Source organism: Dermochelys coriacea, chromosome 7 (genome assembly GCF_009764565.3).
Source record: "Dermochelys coriacea isolate rDerCor1 chromosome 7, rDerCor1.pri.v4, whole genome shotgun sequence".
Taxonomy (NCBI): Eukaryota; Metazoa; Chordata; order Testudines; family Dermochelyidae; genus Dermochelys; species Dermochelys coriacea.
The window spans coordinates 54,316,095-54,336,288 of NC_050074.1; the positions used below are offsets into that span (position 1 = coordinate 54,316,095).

The following is a 20,194-nucleotide window of genomic DNA, read 5'->3' on the forward strand; positions in this document are numbered from 1 at the left end:
TTAAACTTTTTAAAGAACTTGGTATCTTTGGGATTTTTATGAGTTTCCCTTATTTTATGTCACTTTCCTGCTCTCCCCGCTTGAGACAGCTGTTGCTTTGTTTTTTCCCTGGTGTTGTAGTACAGGGACCTGAGTGGAGCTGGACTTTTAATTATTGATAAAAGTTGTCCTGGAGTCACGTTCATCCGTCTGTCTGAGTGAGCAGATCTGTCCCTTTCTTTCCTCGTGTCTATTGGATGTGATGGAACTCATGTTTGCGGAGTGGGAGGACGGGGAAAGGTTTTCATTTGAAGACTCTGACCGCTTTGAGGAAGACTCCCTTTGTTCCTTCATCTCTGAGGCAGAGAGCCTTTGCCAGAACTGGAGAGGATGGAGGAAGCAATCAGCTGGACCCAATTCCCCTACTGTCAAAATGAAAGGTGAGAGCACAGTTTCACTGGGATGTTCTGGGAATTTGAGTGAAACTTCTGGGCCATGTGGGGATGGGGAAGCACGTAGACATGTTGGAACCATCCAAGGCATGAGCCAAAATCAGTTGCCTAGTAGGGATAGCTTGTGAGTAGAGGTTGCACAAAATTGTGCTAGGAACTTGGATGCAATGATGGTTGCCTATTGAAGGAGATTGGTAATGTGGGTTTTTTGTAGTGCTCTTCTGTCTCAGACCATGGTTGCCAAAGCTGTTCTTGGGAATCTGGAGGGGAAAAAAACAAAACCTATGTTGCAGTAAGCAAGGTGCATTCTTCAATGGGAATAATTAGTCTCAGGCTCCCAGTTGCGTTTAACTGAATAAACTGCTACATAAAGATTGTCTTGCTACAAGAAACGCTCTAATGAAGTTGTGTGTAGACTTCCCCCCCAGTTTGTGTGCAGTAATCCATTTTCATGTTCACTCTTCTGTATTTCACTTTATCCTTCTAGTGCCTATAGCAAACTTTCAGTGGTAGCTGTGGAGCAGGCAGGTATGGAGACCTTATTGCAAGGAGTGACTGAGCTAGTACAGTAGTGTCAGCTCCACCCCAAAGTTGATTATATTCCTGCCCTACTGACAGTTATCCCCTTCTGGCTGGAGAAAGCTTAATATACAGTGCCAGCCTCCAGAAACTGATTTCCAAATAGTGGTAGCTGCTAACTTTTTGTCTGAGCTGACATGCATTTGTATTAAACCATTTTATTGAACAGTTCTATTAAATCACTTGTCTCAAGTGACTTTACCTCAGAATTCAGGTACTGATCATACTGAATAGAGCCAGGCATAATGCTAGCAGAGCTATTTCAACCTTGCTTACATAATCACCATTTCTCTTTGTCCTGTGTCCCTCCATAGCTCTGTCAATCTCCATTAATTCTGACCTGTGTGACCTCACCTGCTTTTCTATTACTGCACTCCCCACAGCTCTGCACCTCTATCCTGAACTATGGCACTTACTGCTTTTCCAAGCCTGGGTCCTTCCTGAACACAGAATGTTGTTTGTAATACATTGTGCTGAAATATGGTAGTTTTGTGATGTGCATAAATGTCCGCTTGGCATTAGATTAGGACAAGAAAATGCATTTTACTTTGAACCATCATCTTCACATGACAGCCTAATTCTTCTCTGCTTAGTGAACTTGAACACTGGCAGTAGTCCAGGATGTTTAACCTCCTTTGTCTCTCTCTGCTGAGTGTCATGGGGCTATGAACAATGATGGGGAAGGAAAGGAGCTTGGAAATCTTGCCTGATGAAAGTGCAGGCTGGATGTTTTTTTGAGGTGCTGCTGTCATGATACATTTTGGTTTCAGTATTGAACACTCCCAGGTAAAATGAATAAGGAATGGTAGCACCGTGAAGTATCTAGCAAAGCCACGTTATATTGAGAGAGAGACACCAGTGTCCTGTTCAAAGCAGCATATAGACAACATGGCTCTTTTGTTTTTGTATGTTTCACGTTAAACCTGGTTGCACACACTGATGCACTGAAAGAGAAGGTGTTGTAGAGCTGAAAAAGTCCCTATGCAGAAAGGAAAGTCCCCTCTAGTTCTACAAAGATAGGGGTGTGAGACTGGTCCATGCAGGGTCAGGGGTCAGATTGCAGGGAAAAAAAGATGGAGGTACTCTTTCAAACTCTGCCCACAAAATAAGGGCTGTCCACGAGTTGCCAAAATGAGGCAGTGTTCACCATAGATTGTGCAGATGTTCAAAATACAATTGTGTGTTCTGCTAGACTCTCTTGATTTCTGCTTCCCCTCAGTGGGGCTTGAATATTCATTCCCATGGGCTCTTCTAGGATACTTTGACATGGCTTCTTCTTGACTGAGTTAGAAAGAAGTGGTGATATCTCCCAGTTGTCATCCGCTGGTGGCACCGAAATGAGAGAGCCATTCAAAGTCAATTGTGCAGATCTGTGATCCTCGCTCTCCTTTCTAACATGAAAAATAAAATTATCACTAAAGCCTTATTGAGAGGAATGGGGCAGTTCACACTTTCTGAAAGCGACAGTTCTAGGCTTTCTGCAAATTCACATGGAGAGCTGTACTGGTTATACTTGGTTCACATTTCTGAGGTTTTCTTTGCAACCATAACTACTAGAGACTTACTTTTCTTTTTAAACGGAAACTGATATTCTGGAGAACAAGATGGTAACTTCAGAGGGTGTTAGTTCTGCATATGGTGTGTACTGGCTGTTCTAAGCAGTACTCCAGGTTAATCTGTGAAATGTAAAACATGCACTGTTTCACTTCATAAGCATATTTATTCATCTAACACAGCAGTACATCATTTAAAGAAATGAAAAGCACACACAAGAACACAGCATAATTAGGGCAGTTGGTAGCAAATATAGACTGGATTTTCCTGAGAGTTCCACTGAGTTACTGGAAACAGGTTAGTTCAATCCTTTTTATGCTCACTCAATCCACCTACCATGAGGCTGAACATAGAAGTATAGGGCTGGAAAGGACCCTGTAAATTCATCAAATCCAGCACCCTGCACTGGGGTAGGACCAAGTAAACCTAGGCCAGCCCTGGCAGGTGTGTGTTTAACTTGTTCTTAAAAACCTCAAATGATGGGATTCCACAACCTCCTTTAGAAGCCTATTTCAGAGCTTAACTGTCCTCACAGTTAGGTTGGATATTAGGAAAAACTTTTTAAGTTTCCCTTGTTGCAGATTAAGTCCATTACCTTTTTTTTTTTTTTTTTTTTTTTTGGTCCTAGTTTTAGTGGACATGGAGAAGAATTAATCTCTCTCCTCTTTATGACAACCTTTACCATATCTGAAGACTGTTATGAAGCCCCCCTCCCCCTGTCATCCTTTCTCAAGACTAAACGTGCCTATTTTTAACCTTTCCTCACGGGTCAGGTTTTCAAAAGCTTTGATCATTTTTGTTGCTCTCCTCTGTACTCCCTCCAGTTTGTCTTATTGTGGCACCCCAAACTGGACACAGTACTCCAGTTGAGGTCTCAGTGGTGCTGAGTAGAGTGGAACAATTACCTTCTGTATCTTTGACAGGTTTCAGAGTAGCAGCTGTGTTAGTCTGTATTCTCAAAAAGAAAAGGAGTACTTGTGGCACCTTAGAGACTAACAAATTTATTTGAGCATAAGCTTTCATGCGTCATCCGATGAAGTGAGCTGTAGCTCACGAAAGCTTATGCTCAAATAAATTTGTTAGTCTCTAAGGTGCCACAGGTACTCCTTTCCTTCTGTATCTTGCATACAATACTCCTGTTAATACACCCCAGAATGAGATTAGCCTTTTTCAACACTGGATTACATTGCTGGCTTATGTTCAATTTGTGATCCACTTTAACCCTGAGATCTTTTTCAACACTACTGCTGCCTAGCCTGTTAGTCCCCAATTTGTATTTGTGCATTTGATTTTTGTTCTTCCAGAGTGAAGTACTTTGCATTTACCTTTATTGAATTTCATCTTGTTGATTTCAGACCAATTCTCCATTTGTCAAGGTCATTGTGAACTCTAATCCTGTCCTCTAAAGTGCTTACAACAACCCCCATCTTGGTGTCATCCACATATTTTATAAGCGTACTCTTTGCTCCATTATCCAAATCATTGATGAAAATATTAAATAACACTGGATCTGGGACAGACCTCTCTGGGATTCTGCTAGATACTTACTCCCAGTTTGATAACGAACCATTGGTAACTACTCTTTGAGTACAGTTTTTCAGTCAGTTATGCACTCTCTTATAGTGATTTAATCTAGACCATGTTTCCCTACTCTGATGACTGGTTGTGGAAGAATATTTGAACTTCTCCAGTGTGATTTAAGGACTCGTAGCTGTACTGCTTTTTCAGGAATGTTTAGGTGTACTGAACGCTCATACATCAGAAATTTAGGATAATTACACCTGCTAAACTCTCATCTCATTTTAATTGCTCAGTATGAGCAAGTGGCAAAAAGACCTTGTTGTCATACTTTCTCTGTATTCTGGGATGGCATTTTCAGCAAAGTCACACAATGTTTTTGCTTTCTTTTCAGATGTAGAATCAATAACATTAAGTAGGAATGCATTTTGTCCCCCGTATGGATGCTTGTACTTGTTGAATCTACACTAGCACTCATTAATTCAGCTGAACTGGTAATACAGTAATTCCTCACTTAACGATGTAGTTATGTTCCTGAAAAATGTGACTTTAAGTGAAACGATGTTAAGCGAATCCAATTTCCCCATAAGAATTAATGTAAATGGGGGGGGGTTAGGTTCCCGGGACATTTTTTTGCCAGACGACTATATTTGTGTGTGTGTGTGTATAATACACAGTATAAGTTATATAATATAATACACAGTATAAGTTTTAAACAATTTAATACTGTATACAGCAATGATGACTGTGAAGCTTGGTTGAGATGGTGAAGTCAGAGGGTGGGATATTTCCCAGGGGATGCCTTACTGCTAAATGATGAATTAGCAATTGACTGAGCCCTCAAGGGTTAACTCATTGTTAATGTAGCCTCACACTCTACAAGGCAGCAGGAATGGAGGGAGGGGAGACAGCATGGCAGACAGAGACACACATACTCTGAGTGTGTGTGTGTGTGTGTGTGTGTGTGTGTGAGTGTGTGTGTGTGAGAGAGAGAGAGATGCGCATTTCCCCTTTAAGTATGCTGATCCACTCTTAAGTACACTGCCTTGTTAAGTTAATCAGCAAGCTGAGACCACAGCTGCTGCCCGGAAGCTCCCTCCATCCTGAGCCCTGTCGTGTGTCCCCCTGCTCTATGGAGATGGGGTAAGCGGGGAGCAGGGGCAAGGGGGAGGGGAACACCCTGACATTAGCCCCCCCCCACAGTACGAAGGAGGCTCCAGAGAGCAGCTCCAAGGCAGAGGGCAGGAGCAGCACATGGCAGTGGGGAACTTGGGGGAGCGGGGAGCTGATGGGGGCTGCCGGTCCACCCTGGTTCCAAGCCCCCACCAGTTAGCTGCAATGTGCTGCTCTTTCTGCAAGCAGTGGACAAAGCAGGCGGCTGCCAAACGACGTTATAAGGGAGCATTGCACAATTTTAAACGAGTATGTTCCCTAATTGATCAGCAATGTAACAACAAAACAAAGTTTAACCAGGATGACTTTAAGTGAGGAGTTACTGTAACTTCATTAGGGAATTTCAGGAAAACATTCCCACTGTAGTTAAAGCTTTTGAGAGGAACTAAAAATCCTTTCTAACTTGCTATTTAACAACTCTTGGCAATAGTATACATTTTACTTCAGAAGAATTGTTGATTTCGTTACTTCAGTCCATTCAATTGCTTGTTCCTACTTCTTAGACTCAGGTCATAAGGGACTATTATGATCATCTATTCTGACCACCTCCACACGGCAGACCACAGAACCTCATCCACCCACTCCTGTAATAGTCCCCTAACCTCTGGCTGAGGTACTGAAGTCCTCAAATCATGATTTAAACACTTGATGTTAGAGAATCCACCATTTACACTAGTTTAAACCTGAAAGTGATCCGTGATCCATGCTGCAGAGGAAGGTGAAAAACCCCAAGGCTCTCTGCCAATCTGTCCTGGGGGAAATTCCTTCCTGACCCCAAATATGGTGATCAGTTGTACCTTGAATATATGGGGAAGACCTCCCAGACAGACACCTGGGAAAGAAATCTCTAACTCTGAGCCCTCCTCTTTTAGTGTCTCCATCTTAGTCAATGAAAGTGAAAAAAGATATAATCTTACACCTGATGTTTGGTAATTGCCTGTTTGTGGTATTGATCAGCAGCTTTCTGTTTTACCAGTTGGACTGAGAAACCAGGCACCTTGTGAATTCAGCACCGTGAAGACTGAAAAATACGTTGAGCTAGCCAGCTTTCCACCGAACCATGTTATTAAATGACTTTCCCACCTTCGAGAAATTTATGGAATTTAGCAAACCAAGCCCCTGTAATGATTCACAGCTCCACCCCTCCCATATTATTTGATCCCACCCATTAGCCATCCAAGTACTATGCCCAGCCTCCTTCCCCTTTAAGCTTCAAGGCAATTTTTTATTTTCTAATAGGTTTAACAAGGACCTCAGTGGTCTCATCATAGACCTTTTAATTTGTTTAAAATAAGCTTAAAATCAAACTGGAATGAGATAGTGCAGAGCATCTAGAACACTAGAAGGTTTGGCAGACACCACTCCGGGAAGGCTGGGGGCATGATCAGTTTAGAGAAAAGACCCAGTGATAGACAGAACAGTGTCTAAATTTGTAAAATGCGATGTAGAGAGGACAGTGACTAAGGATATGTCTTCGGCAGTGCTTTAATGTGGCTGTGTAGTTGCGGCACCTGTGCTGAGACAGAGGTCTCCCAGTGCTGTAAAAAAAACCCCACTCCCACGAGGGGAGTAGCTATCAGCCTTGGGAGCACGGCTCCCAGCACTGGTGCACTGTCTACACTGCCACTTTACAGCACTGAAACTTGCAGCGCTCAAGGGGTGGTTTTTTCACACCTCTGAGCAAGAAAGTTTCAGCGCTGTAAAGTGGCAGTGTAGACAAGGCCTAATTTTCATTAGTTAATAAGGACAGAAAGAATTAATGGGATCCAGAGAGCAACAGCCCCTCATTCTGCTACAAAGTCTTCCTGTAAAACATGCAACATATTAAAATTAATCATAGGTCAAACACTAAGTACCTAAAAGTAGCAACAGAAACTTGTAGTGTTCTTTTCTGAAGTTCATGTGCTGCCCCTTATGTTTTACTACTCTCCAAACTGGAGAAGTCTATTGAGGTATCTGAGGTATTGTCTGTGGTGTACTATATACAGATGTAGAAAAACTTGGGGTTGGTGATATTTAAAATATGCACTGCATAGCCTGCTGCTGTGGTGCAGCTTTTTACTAGTTTGTTGCATGGCCTGAACTTACTATTTCTATTTTGTGTTGTGGGAAGAGGGGTTTTTGCAAGTAACCCAGTCTTTATGCATATAGAACACACAAGATACAACACACCTGCTCAACATGTCCGAAATGGTTAAACAAATCTGCCCATATAGAACTGCAAACATTATAATGCACTACTGCTCCCAAATATATTAACAGAACAACTGTTAAAAACCTGGTGGCCAGAGTGCAAAAGCCACATATAAACACTTAGCAAAAGTTTCCTGTAAAGAAGTAAAGTAAACCCTTTAAAAACTAGAGAAAATACCACAAAAACACATGATCTGATGAGAGATAATATACTGCTGAAAATAGGTCTCCTCACATGATGATGATAGGGGGAGGACTCAGATGCTAGTGTATGTAGACTTCTCTAGACCAGTGTTTCTCAAAAAATGGTCCATGGACTGGCGCCAGTTCCTGAGATCTCTCTGACACAGTTTAGGAAGGCAACAGGCTGGTCCCTGGTATCAAAAAGGTTAAGAAACATTGCTCTAGACTATCAGTCAACCCAGGGAATGTTGTTTCACCTGTTTTGTGGTGGGTATTGCAGGTGTCAGTGGCTCTTTAAATAGCAGCAAGGTAAATGAAAGTTAATTAGGAAACAGTTCGTGGATTATTAGAATAATTGCAACTATGGAATAAGTTGTATGGGGAGGTTATGGAATCACCACCACTGGAGAGACTATAAGTGAGGCATTGGGTATTATTTTGTCAGGATTGTTTTTTTCGTGTTTGTAGTGTGCCTAGAACTGGGGGGTTTGGTTTATGACTAGATTCCCTGGACACTAAAGTAACACCACTGTTTTACAATTACTGTAATAATAATCTTCAGTGCAGAAATGTGGGCCACAGAAGCAACACAGAGTTCTTTCCCAAACTCAGCATTTTGCTTTTGTGATTCAGACGATACCCAGTGATATCTTCATCTTTTAGAGTCTTTTCCTATTAGGTGAATAACTATCTAAAGCATATGCCTGCCTCTTCACCTGCATTATACTCCCCACCCACTTTAGAAGCCCGAAGTAATTATTTCCAGGCTCCCTTGAGACCATTTAATGTGTGTGTTGCTCTCTCTCTCTCCCAAGAATGAGAACAGGAATGAGATCATAAAAGTTTAGTGGGGAGAGGTTTGACTTTTTTTTCTACTAACTACCATTGGGTGGACATTGGAAACACTCAGATATAACCCTCCCCCTAAAATTACACATTTTGATTCCCTTTCTTTCACTAGTGTCTTGTTGTTTCCTGTCTTTGCCTTGGTTTGGAATTTCTCTCACCTTTTTATTCAGAGGTCTTTCTGGATTCCCTTTTACTACTTAATATCTATCCTCATCCACATGCCTTGTAGAGACCCTCTGATTGCTGGAGGATTGGAGAACATAGATGTGTCTGTCAGCCTGAGTTTCCAAAAGAATTATAGTAATCGCACCTTTCCTTCTAGGGACTGAGTGCAAGGCTGTTTTACCCCAGGGGATGTGGATCTGTGTTTGGTCCTAAACTCTGATTTGCTGCTAAGCCCCCTTCTATTTTCTGTTCCTTCCCTTTCTACCTTCTTTGTTTGGCATATACTTACAGTAACTCCTCACTTAAAGTCATCCCAGTTAACATTGTTTTGTTGCTGATCAGTTAGGGAACATGCTCGTTTAAAGTTGTGCGATGCTCCCTTATGACCTCATTTGGCAGCTGCCTGCTTTGTCCACTGCTTGCAGGAATAGCAGCACCTTGCAGATAGGTGTTGGGGGTTGGAACCAGAGTGGACCGGCAGCTCCCTAAGTTTCCTGTGCGGCAGGCGCTCAGCAGGCTATCAATTGCTAGCAGTTCAGCTGTCCCTCCCCCCACAGCCATGTGCTGCTCTTCCCTCTGCCTTGGAGCTGCTCTCTGGAGCCTCCTGCTTGCTGTGCGGGGGAGATGACTAATGTCGGGGTGTTCCCCTCCCCCTTGCTCCTGCTCCCCGCTTACCCCATCTCCATAGAGCAGGGGGACACAGGACAGGGCTCAGGATGGAGGGAGCTTCCGGGCAGCAGCTGTGGTCTCAGCTTGCTGATTAACTTAACAAGGCAGTGTACTTAAGAGTGGGTCAGCATACTTAAAAGGGAAATGCGCATTTCTCACGCACACGCACACAGTGTGTGTGTCTCTGTCTGCCATGCTGTCTCCTCTCCCTCCATTCCTGCTGCCTTGTAGAGTGTGAGGCTACATTAACAATGAATTAACCCTTGAGGGCTCAGTCATTTGCTAATTCATCATTTAGCAGTAAGGCATCCCCCTGGGAAATATCCTACCCTCTGACTTCACCACCTCAACCAAGCTTCCCAATCATCATTGCTGTATACAGTATTAAATTGTTTGTTTAAAACTTAGTGTGTGTGTGTGTGTGTGTGTGTCTTTTGTCTGGCAAAAAAAAAAATTCCCTGGAACCTAACCCCCCTATTTACATTAATTCTTATGGGAAAATTGGATTCGCTTAACATTGTTTCACTTAAAGTCGCAATTTTCAGGAACATAACTACATCGTTAAGTGAGGAGTTACTGTATTTAACCTATGCTCCTGGGCGTAGCTCGTTTCCCATTGGTAACAGCAGAAACGGTGTTATCTTTGTCAGTTTCATTCTGTTGGGCCACTGGTATGATCTGGTGCTGTGGGCATGGAGAGCAAGGAGAAACCAATTATATTGCTGTCACGGCCACAGCTCGTCCAGCTCCTGCCCCCAATGCATCGCTGGGTCACCAGTTAGAATAGCAGTGTGGAACTAACGAAGACCTGCTGCTGCTCTGATGGTTACAAATATAGGTATGGGGAACATGTAATTCCTCCCTCCATTAAAACCGTGTGGGGGTGGTAAAGCCATGACTTTTGCTGCAGTGAGAAGAGCTTCTACTATGTAAGAGTATCCCAAGTGATTTATTGAATCTCAACTTCTAGGTTTGCTAAGCCTGTTCTCAAAACAGCTAACCTTTCTAAAATGAAGATGAATATTTTCAACTCTCTCAGTTGATCATTAGTGATGTTACATGTAAATTGTTCTGTCCCTAAAAGCAGTTATTTGGCTCTTTAAAACTTCCAGACTTGGCTCATCTCCAAAATGGCTTAGTGGATTCATGAGACTAAACTGGCAGTAGTCCAAGTTATACAGATCTGTGTTCTGTATTTGCGCTGTCTCTGGTTCAAATGTGGTGAATGTAATCTGCTTCAACAGCCAGTGGTCAAATGCAACATACTGTGACAATTTATAACTTTGGAACTCCAGTTCAGTTTGAAGAAGAGCAACAAAACCAGAAGATGATGTTACATAAACTGTTTACAGGGAAACGTTACTTATTTGTACATTTTTCATGCAAGCTATGCCTCCCAGAATGCTTTAGTTAAACAGAGGAATTAGGAAGGCAAAGCAAGGGAGGTTTTCAGGTGAGATTTGAGAAGTAAAGGCTGTTCCACTTACCAGGTAGCTACAGAAAAGGCTTTCGTGTCAGTAGTGGAAAGACTGAGGAGGGACATGCAGCTTTGCACTACCTCACTGAGAAAAATAGTTAGTGTGTGGATCGCTTTGTTCTTAAGGTGTGGTTTAATAACCATATTGTAGTTACCTTAATGTGTCAGCAAATGCATGCTTAGTATAATGACTTAAATATTCAAAGTGTTTTTTTCCTGAAATACTGACGTACCATATAAAAAAAGAAAAGGAGTACTTGTGGCACCTTAGAGACTAACAAATTTATTAGAGCATAATAGGTGCCACCAGTACTCCTTTTCTTTTTGCGAATACAGACTAACACGGCTGCTACTCTGAAACGTACCATATGAAAACAGCTATTCAGTATCACTGAGCTGAGGCATATGGGCCGCTATGATGTCTAGGGTTTCTTTTTAAAATATATGTATAATTAAGGGTTACAGTATAGGATATTAATGAAAACTGAGATGCTCTGACATGTTTTCATATATGCTCAGAGTTGAAGGCAGTCCTAAAGGCTCATAGTAGGTTGTTGGCGTTGATGTTATGTAATACTACTGATTAGTCTCTAGTCCATACTAGGTTTTTGATTGTTCCTGGGTGCTGGATGATAGTATTTTTACTAGTTTGCTGTGGAAAAAAGATACACACAAGCTCTGGAGTACACACCTAAACATATTTTAAACTGCTTTCACTAAATAAGGACACTCCACCAGAGAGAGAGCTCGCATAATAGAACCTGCTTCAGTATGGACGGGCAGGAACGGGACCCGCTAACTGCTCACCCTTCACTTACGAATGCATCCGATGAACTGAGCTGTAGCTCACGAAAGCTTATGCTCAAATAAATTTGTTAGTCTCTAAGGTGTCACAAGTACTCCTTTTCTTTTTTGCTCACCCTTAGTTGTCCCTGACCACCTCTCACTGGAACCCAAATGTGGTATCACAAAACAATTACAACTCATACTTGAGGAGGACTGCATCCTGAAATAAATCTTTCCCAAACTCCCTCGTCTGGCCTTCAGACAACCTCCCAACCTCTCCAAACTCATCATCAGAAGCAGGCTCCCCACAGAGCAGGACCCACCAGCTCAAAGCAGCACCAGACCCTACCAGAATAACAGATTAAAAACCTGCAGACGTATCTCCACTGCTACGATGTTCAATACCCTCCACAATGCACCTTTCAAGATCCATGGGTCCTACATGTGCCTATCGCAGTATAGGGTGTATCTCATCCTGTGCACTAAATGTCCCAACAACAACAGCTATGTGGGTGAAACCAGGCAATCACCACACTCTCGAATGAACTCGCACAGGAAAATGATAAAAGGCAAAAACATCCCATCACCTGTGAGTGAACACTTTTCACATATTTTTGTTCAATATCTGACCTCTTAGTCCTGATCCTCAAAGGAAACCTGCACAACACTTTTAAAAGACAGGCCTCAGAGCTTAAATTCATAACTCTGCTGGACACTAAAAACCGTGGATTTAGCAGAGACGCTCTTTTTACAGCTCATTACAGTAATGTGCAATGTACCCTGTTGTCTGCTAACCCTTAATTGCCCTCTTCATTTTAAGTAGTCTCCTACAGCATGTATTAAACCCCTATGCTAAACAATCTGTCCTGCCTTGTATTTAGCTCAGATGCTCTGGTTACTTTCTCCAGATTGGACAAAGCGCTCTGTAAAGCTTGTCCCTTCCACCAACAGAAGTTGGTTCAATAAAAGATATTCCCTCACCTATGTTGTCTCTTTCATATCCTGGTACCAGCACAGCTACAACAGTGCTACAAACAGAAAGATAATCAAACAAGCAAAATGTTAAAAAGGAATATGAAGCCACTGGAAGATTTGCAGCAAAATTGAAGAAATGAGAAAAGTGCACAGGAAGGATCAATGAGTGCTCCCCAGAACAATTGTGCGGATGACACCTGGGTATTCCTGGGAGATCTGGGAAGGCCACTACCTGAGCTGATCATGATGAGACACATTATAGTTCATATTGAAGCTAGCTTTCTATTATAAGCTTGATTTTTCTTGCACTTGGACTCTCTCGCTCATTTGTTTCATGTTATAAATATCGTGACATTTCATGGTGTCTTATCAGAGGGTGGGTATTTTTATGAAGACTTGGAGAAATAGTACAAATATCTTGGATTTCCAGTGTTAACTTGGTTCAAAGAGTTTTATGAGGCTTTTTTTTCGTCTCTCCATATCTCAGAAGTAGCCTATCTTAACAGTCAAAACTGATTTATCTTTTGGTGCTTGAAGTGTAGGTAGGAATGTCTTTTTAGTATGATTTCAAGGGCTATTATAGTAATTAAAAACTTACAACTCATTTCACACAAATACTGAAATCTGTTTAAGCCTAAAATCCAATTATAAAAGTTACTTAAACTGTTTGTCTTGGTAAAAAAGCAAATGTTGCAATTTTAGTTGAAACCACCTTAACCCATTCATCCCTTTCCAACCCCCCCGACCCAAAATGAATGGCACACATTTTATCAAATAGATTAGATTAAATAGTCTTTCCTTTGATTGAATTGATCTTTAACATTTTTAAAGAGAATATACACAGAATATTGATACAATTATTATCAAAATAGTACTGGGTCTTGTTTTGATAAAGCATGTTATACATAATCTAAATTTTCTTGTGAAGCACTGTGCTCTGGAGAAATGGGTGGCAGTCGAGGCCCTGGTTCTCACCAGACTTGTGGTCTTGGATGAGTTGCTTTTTTCTCAGTTTCCTGAATAGTAAAATAGCCATACTTATTTACCCACCTCACATATGTTTTGTGAGGCTTAATTAGCTAATGACTATATAGTGCTTTTAGTACTTTGTGTTAAAAGCCCTAAGTATTGCATCTGATAAAGTGAGCTGTAGCTCACGAAAGCTTATGCTCAAATAAATTTGTTAGTCTCTAAGGTGCCACAAGTACTCCTTTTTTAGATTTTCTGACCTCTCTAAGCACACTTTTCTGTAAAGCATTAGGACATTTTGCAGAAGCAAACTGCTTGTTAGAACTTAGAGACAGCCTAGCAACTTTATCTTGGCTTTTAGATGACCGCACTAAAAAAAATTCAAACAAGAACATTTTGTAATCAAACAGTTTAAATTAGGAAAAGTCAAATTAATTTTAAAGCATAAGCACTATTTTGGCAAAGCTTTCAGCTGATTTCTTTATATCTTCCAAAAGCCTTAAGTTGCTGAATAGATCCAGGGCTCTGAGGAGTTTCTAAATTCTCCAGGTCACAGGAAATTAGGAGGAGTCAATAATTTTATCAGCTGTTTAAAGTTTAGGGGATGTGAAAGGAAATTGAGTCATCTGAGCCAATGAAATACTTGCATTTAAAATTAAGTGCTTACGATTTTCATTGCAAAAATATTTCACTGGCTCAGCCAGGAAATGGTTTCCTATTACTGCCCAAAAACTTGGCTGCGCTTTAAGTCAGTTTATCTGGCTATCAGCCGCTGGAAATTTAAGACATGAGGCAAATGTAGATTCCAAAATTAAGGCAGTGTCCAGTTATGCTCCAAGGAAAAGTGCTGTAGAAAACTTTGTGAATGACACAGTTTCCCAACCTAGAGCTGTTGGGAGCCAGGTGCGGTTGAAAATATTATATGCCCAGCTTATGCACTTTCCTAGGTGAACTCCTAAAGCTTGGCAAGATCCAAAAATGGAAGTGAGGGATGGGTAGAATAGCAGTTGCATCTTGGATATGATGAAGTGAGCTGTAGCTCACGAAAGCTTATGCTCAAATAAATTTTAGTCTCTAAGGTGCCACAAGTACTCCTTTTCTTTTTGCGAATACAGACTAACACGGCTGCTAGTCTGACATCTGCTTGTAGTAGCCTTGAGGCTCTGGGGTAGGATAGAGAACACTGACAGAGGTAATGTGCTTCTCCCTGTTAACACACTTGCCACAGAAGATGGAGCTTCAACTACAATCTAGGGATAGGCTCTTAGAGTGGAATTCCAGCCTCTTTCCCAGTTGAAGTGGGGAGGGGATCTGGACACTACTTCTAGATGGTCCAATATCTTGTATCATTCTTTTGTCTGGGTTTAGTTCTCTATCAGGTGTATGGTAAAGTTTCCTAGCTCCTCTTTGTAAGTGACTGTGGGGGGAAATGGGGAGATTAAGGGAATAACACAGGAAAGAAATAATGTGGGATTTTTGGAACAAGAAATGGTATAAGGGAAGAGTTAGATGCCACAATGCAGTGGGGGGAGAAAACTGGGGAGAGAAGTTTAAAAAAAAAAAAAAAAAAAAGTCCCACTGAAAAGAATGTAGGAATTCCATGACCTATTATGGACTATAAAGTAAAATGAAGGCTGTAAGGAGATGATGTTACAAAAGGAACTTTATCCAGAATTTCCAAGTATATGAAATGAGAATCTTAATGACATAGTCCATCCATCCTGCATGACTTCCAGATGGAAAAGATGAAAAACAAGAATTGGGTGGGGAAAAACTGGAATCACAAGTTCTTGCTCCATCTCCTGTGCAGTGATGTGCAATATTGAAACTCCTTCTGCATATATCATGGTCATGCCCCTTCTTTCAGAAATCTTGGTAAGAGATAAATATTGCACTGGAATTGCAAGAACTAAAAGGGCTAGTGTTCCCAAATCTAATTTATCAGTGGTTATTACTTGACTTCCCACCAATAAACTACTGTAAAGAGTTAATTGTGACTCTGTCTGCTAGACTTGTGATTTGGGGAGGGGGTAGGCATGTCTTCAAGGTTGGAGATCTAGCCAAGGAATGGAAAAAGTGAGACAGCCTTAACAGTAAATATAGCCAACTTACCATCTGTCCTCTTTTTAAATATATTAATGAAAACAATACCAATGTGTGGTCAAACCATTCTCAGTGGCATCTTGTCTATTTGTATGAGAGAACCAGACTCTTCCTTGAAGTAAATGTGCTAAGGAAAATTTTGCTGAATCTGTGAATACTGAGTGTGACTTTATGGCATCTTCATCCTTTATTTTTTCCGTATGTTGGACTTACTGTTCTCAGTAATAAGAAAATGAGTACTTGTGGCACCTTAGAGACTAACATTTATTTGACCATAAGCTTTTGTGAGTGTAAGCTGTAGCTCACGAAAGCTTACGCTCAAATAAATTTTAGTCTCTAAGGTGCCACAAGTACTCATTTTCTTTTTGCAGATACAGACTAACGTGGCTGCTACTCTGAAACCTGTTCTCAGTAATGTGTGTTTTCTGTTAAGTGATGCCTATCAAGTAGACTAATCCTTCCACCATCTAATTTTCTTCTTACCTAAAGAAAATCACCTTTGGTTGGACTAGGCAACTTTCTGAATAGTCTTATCCCTAATTTACAGAATTTCATCTGGTTCATCCCCTGGAGGCCAGTGCAAGGGATTAGAATTTTCGTGCTTTCTCCAGACTAATTTAAATATTCAAAGTGATATTTCTCCTCTCTTGGGGTACTATTCCACTCTCTCACCTAAATCTCATTCTTTTCTGAGCGTCCTCTGCATATTATCACTCATGGGATGCTCTGACTGGTACAGCCTGAGCAGTAGAACTTGGGCTTCAATGCCTTTCTTATCCTTTCCCTCAGTAAACGTCAAATGTTTCTGGGCCAAGGTATAAAAGGGGATGGTGCTCCAGCTGCCTCATTTCCTTCCAACCATGACTGGCTGAACGAAAGTGGAGCTGTTCTGGAATACTGCCAGATCCTCGCAATTACTAGTTAGTTTAGTTCGTTATAATTTTAGATTTAACTTAGAAAAGTCTTTGGTGCCAAGATGGCATAACTGAAGACAAAAAAGCCCAGATTTAAGAGATGCATTTCATGTCCAGCTGTGTTTCTGGTGTCTGATACACGTGCAAGATGTTTATCATGTTTTGAGTGAAGGAAATGTTTGCTTTGCTTGACCTTCATGATGTGAGGTGAAGAAGGAAAGACAGAAGAGGCTTCAGGCCATTTTACTCCAGAAAGCTCTGTCAGCACAGTTGACTGGAATTGAGAGACCGCAAACCTCCAAGAAGTCTTGGAGACTGCCATAGTCTGAGCAAGTATGGAGGAAGGAAAAGTCAATCCTCATCTTTGGCACCGAGTACTAAGGAATCTGGTAGAGGAAAGGATCCAAAGATCAAGACTACTCCATACATACAGTACCTAGTGTTATCAGACTCTTGTCTCTAGGCCCAATCCACAAGAGTAGAACAAGGTGACTGCAAAGACTCTATCCTTGTTGGTGTCAGCCTCCTTGTTAAGAGGCCATCTATGCAAAAAAAGGCTCACCAAGTCTGGGTGTATTTAAAGAACCTGGCCCCAGTAAGGAGACTCAGTCTAAAATCAGGAGACACTCTTCAGATCCGATTGTTTTGGATACAGAAGAGCTGGATCAAAAAGAGAAGATGAAACAACCTGTTATGTAGGCTGAGGATATGACTCCAAATACTGAGGCTCCAAGGACCTGGTACTGCTATGGATGATGGTTGTGATGCTGACAGGCCAGATGCCAGTATATGTCAGAGTCTCGAAGAATTCACCTGTATGTGAATATTAAGTGTTAGTATAGGTTCAAACTAATTCACTCGTATGCTGATGCAGATCAAAGATGTTGATTCTTTTCGCCTGTAGTTTGCTATTACATTACTTCTACATTCTGTGTACCCTGTAATTAAATAACCTTGGATCAAAGGTGTGTTAATGAAGACTGTATTTAGGTGTTAGAACTTCATGAAAACTAATGGAATGTTACATGTATTGTTCTTGCTTATCTATTCTTATGTAATGGCAGGCATATGCATTGTACATATCTCTGTAGCTATATTACTCCTCAAAAAACAGTGCTAACTTCAAAGCAAGGACCATTGAGTTCACAATGGGAATTTAGACTGTCTTCATTCCTCATTCACAACCAACAAAGGAAGGCCCATGTGGGTACAAGGTGTCAGCTAATGTTCTGTATGAAGAAGTTATAAAATATGGAGTCAAGGAAAGATCCTTCATCTCTGAACTATTGGATACTCCCAGGGAAGCGTGCCAGATGCAAGATAGAAATCACCAAAGTTATTCTGGGTAACCCCGAGAGATTTATGGAAAACTAGCAGATTACTACATCTCTGCTGTCATTGTGGACTTACAAACATAGACTCACCCGTTAATGTATTTTACCTGCTTTAGCCTTTCAATAACTCTCATTTCTTCTTAGCTAATAAATTTTTAGTTAGAGAATTGGCTACCAGCATTGTCTTTGGTAAGGTAAGATCCAGAGTACCAATTGATCTGGGGGTAAGTGACCTACCCTTTTGGTTTGGGAACCTGAAATGGTGTGACTTTTGGTTTATGTAACCATTATCACTAAGTCCAGTTTGTCTGGGTGGTAAGATATGCGGGAGAGTCTTAAGGGGACTGTCTGTGACTCAGTGGTAAAACTAATATAGTGATCCAGGAGTTCACATTTGTTACTGGCATGGTGAAATCTAATTATAAACTATACCCCTAGTTTGGGGTGTCTGCCCTGTTTTTTTGACAGTCCGATCGGAGATTAGCACTCACAGTTCAGAGCCACTCCAGATAGCGCAACAATGTTTATGGCACAGATTTGTCAATTGGCTCTGGGTCTGTCTTGGTTGCTAGTGAATGCATGTGTGTCGCTGAGATTTTACTGGCATCTATTCAAATAGGTAGTCCTCCAGAGACATGGAGGAGGATAAATAAGGTTAGACTATTTTTTGTAATTCAAAGACTCCTTTTGGCTCTCCAGGAAAAAGGTTTATCTCCATATCCTTCCTTCGTCATAGAAGGTTACTGTCTTCAGTTCCCTCTGAAACAAGAATGGGTCTGGATCAGAAAATGAATCTGAAGAAGAAATCTTATAAGCAGACTTAGTTACTTGTTCTGTATCTGTATGGGCAAAGATATTTTCAGTGTGTGGAGTTCTGGCTGGAGCAGCAATCCACTGCTTGGTTTAGGATGTCTCATTGGCATTCTGTATCTCATCAGGAAATTCCAATGTATATTAATACACCTTCGCTGACTTGATACTGTGAAGGGATTAAAGCTTTGGATCCAAAGGAGCTGGATCCAGTAATCCATCAAAGTTCTGCTAGATCTTCTACATTTGTAACAGATGTTTGTCTGAGGAAGAATGAATAATGAAGATTCAAGAGTCAGATCCAGACTCTGGGTACTTAACTTCTCCAAATGAAAGGGTAGGGGTTTGGCTTCATCACCTTCATATGGTGCGATGCTCTTCCGTCAACTAGTTAGTCAGATGACAAGGACGTTATAGATTCCTTTGATTCATGTTGAGGAATCTTCACATCCTGTATTTGATATTTTAGGAGGAGCTACTTGACAAAGTTATACTTCCATTATTGGAAGGACTGTCAACCAGCAAAAACTATTTGGATTGCTTCCTCCTCAGCTCAGCCTATGCTAAAATAGGCTGATAAACTGGACTAGTTTCCTCAGGAAGGTCTTGCTGTGTTTCATACTCACTCTTCTCCCAATTAACTGGTGATAGAGGCTGCGATGCACAGATCAGAGTGCTCGAGTTAATTCTACTCCTAATAAAGACTGGAAGAGACTGGATGTTTTTGAAAGAAAGATATTTTCTTCAGCCACTTTAGGCATGAGAATAGCGAGCTGTCAAGTTGTAATGTTGAGATATCAATATCATCTGCAGGGAAAGATGTCTGTCTTGAATATTCTGCCTGAGGAGAACAGAAAATTAGCAAATGCTCTTTTGATATAAGGACAGAATGCTGCTAAGTATCAGTTGTGGGCTACATCTGACTCGTCAGCTGCTTCAGCCAGAGCAATAGACTGTTTATTTCTTTAAGAAGGCCTGCTTTGCTGAGATAGGTCGGTCTTCCTCCTGAGACAAGGATCAGAATTGAGGATCTTCTGTTTGAAGGAGATGGATTGTTTAGTGGACAGACAGCTGAAGGGCTGGAGAAAATGGAAGATATGAGATCTCTGGCTAGATCTTTGCTTTTTTCCTCCTACAATTAAGTGACTGTCATCTGTTCCACTGTCAGAAACAATCCCTGCATTCTTCATTTCTCCTTACTCCTATCAGAAGAAATTATTAGCCTCAACATCATTCTCATAACTGCAACATCAGCAAAAGAAGAGGTCCTTTAAACATCATCATAATAATAAGGGGAAATCTGCAACTACAATATCTGCTACTACTAATGACTACTAATTTGAATGTTTAGGTTACACACTACAGTTAACTTCTGTACCAAATGATTAGAGGACAGCTAATCTGACACCAATTTTTAAAAAGAGCTCCAGAGGGGATCCTGGCAATTACAGGCCTGTAAGCCTGACTTCAGTATTGGGCAAACTGGTTGAAACTATAGTAAAGAACAAAATT

At 41.1% G+C, this 20,194-nt stretch overlaps 1 protein-coding gene across 3 annotated transcripts in view; it reads left to right on the forward strand.

The window, feature by feature from the left end:
• The first annotated feature begins 237 nt into the window (after window positions 1-237).
• Window positions 238-20,194, forward strand: part of ZSWIM8 (zinc finger SWIM-type containing 8) — a 127,474-nt gene continuing 107,517 nt past the window's right edge. For all 3 annotated transcript variants that reach the window (XM_038409733.2, XM_038409734.2, XM_043519639.1), the window contains exon 1: window positions 238-419. In XM_038409733.2, coding sequence (XP_038265661.1) covers window positions 242-419 — 178 coding nt within the window. In that variant the 5' untranslated portion in view covers window positions 238-241. The remainder of the gene's footprint in view (window positions 420-20,194) is intronic.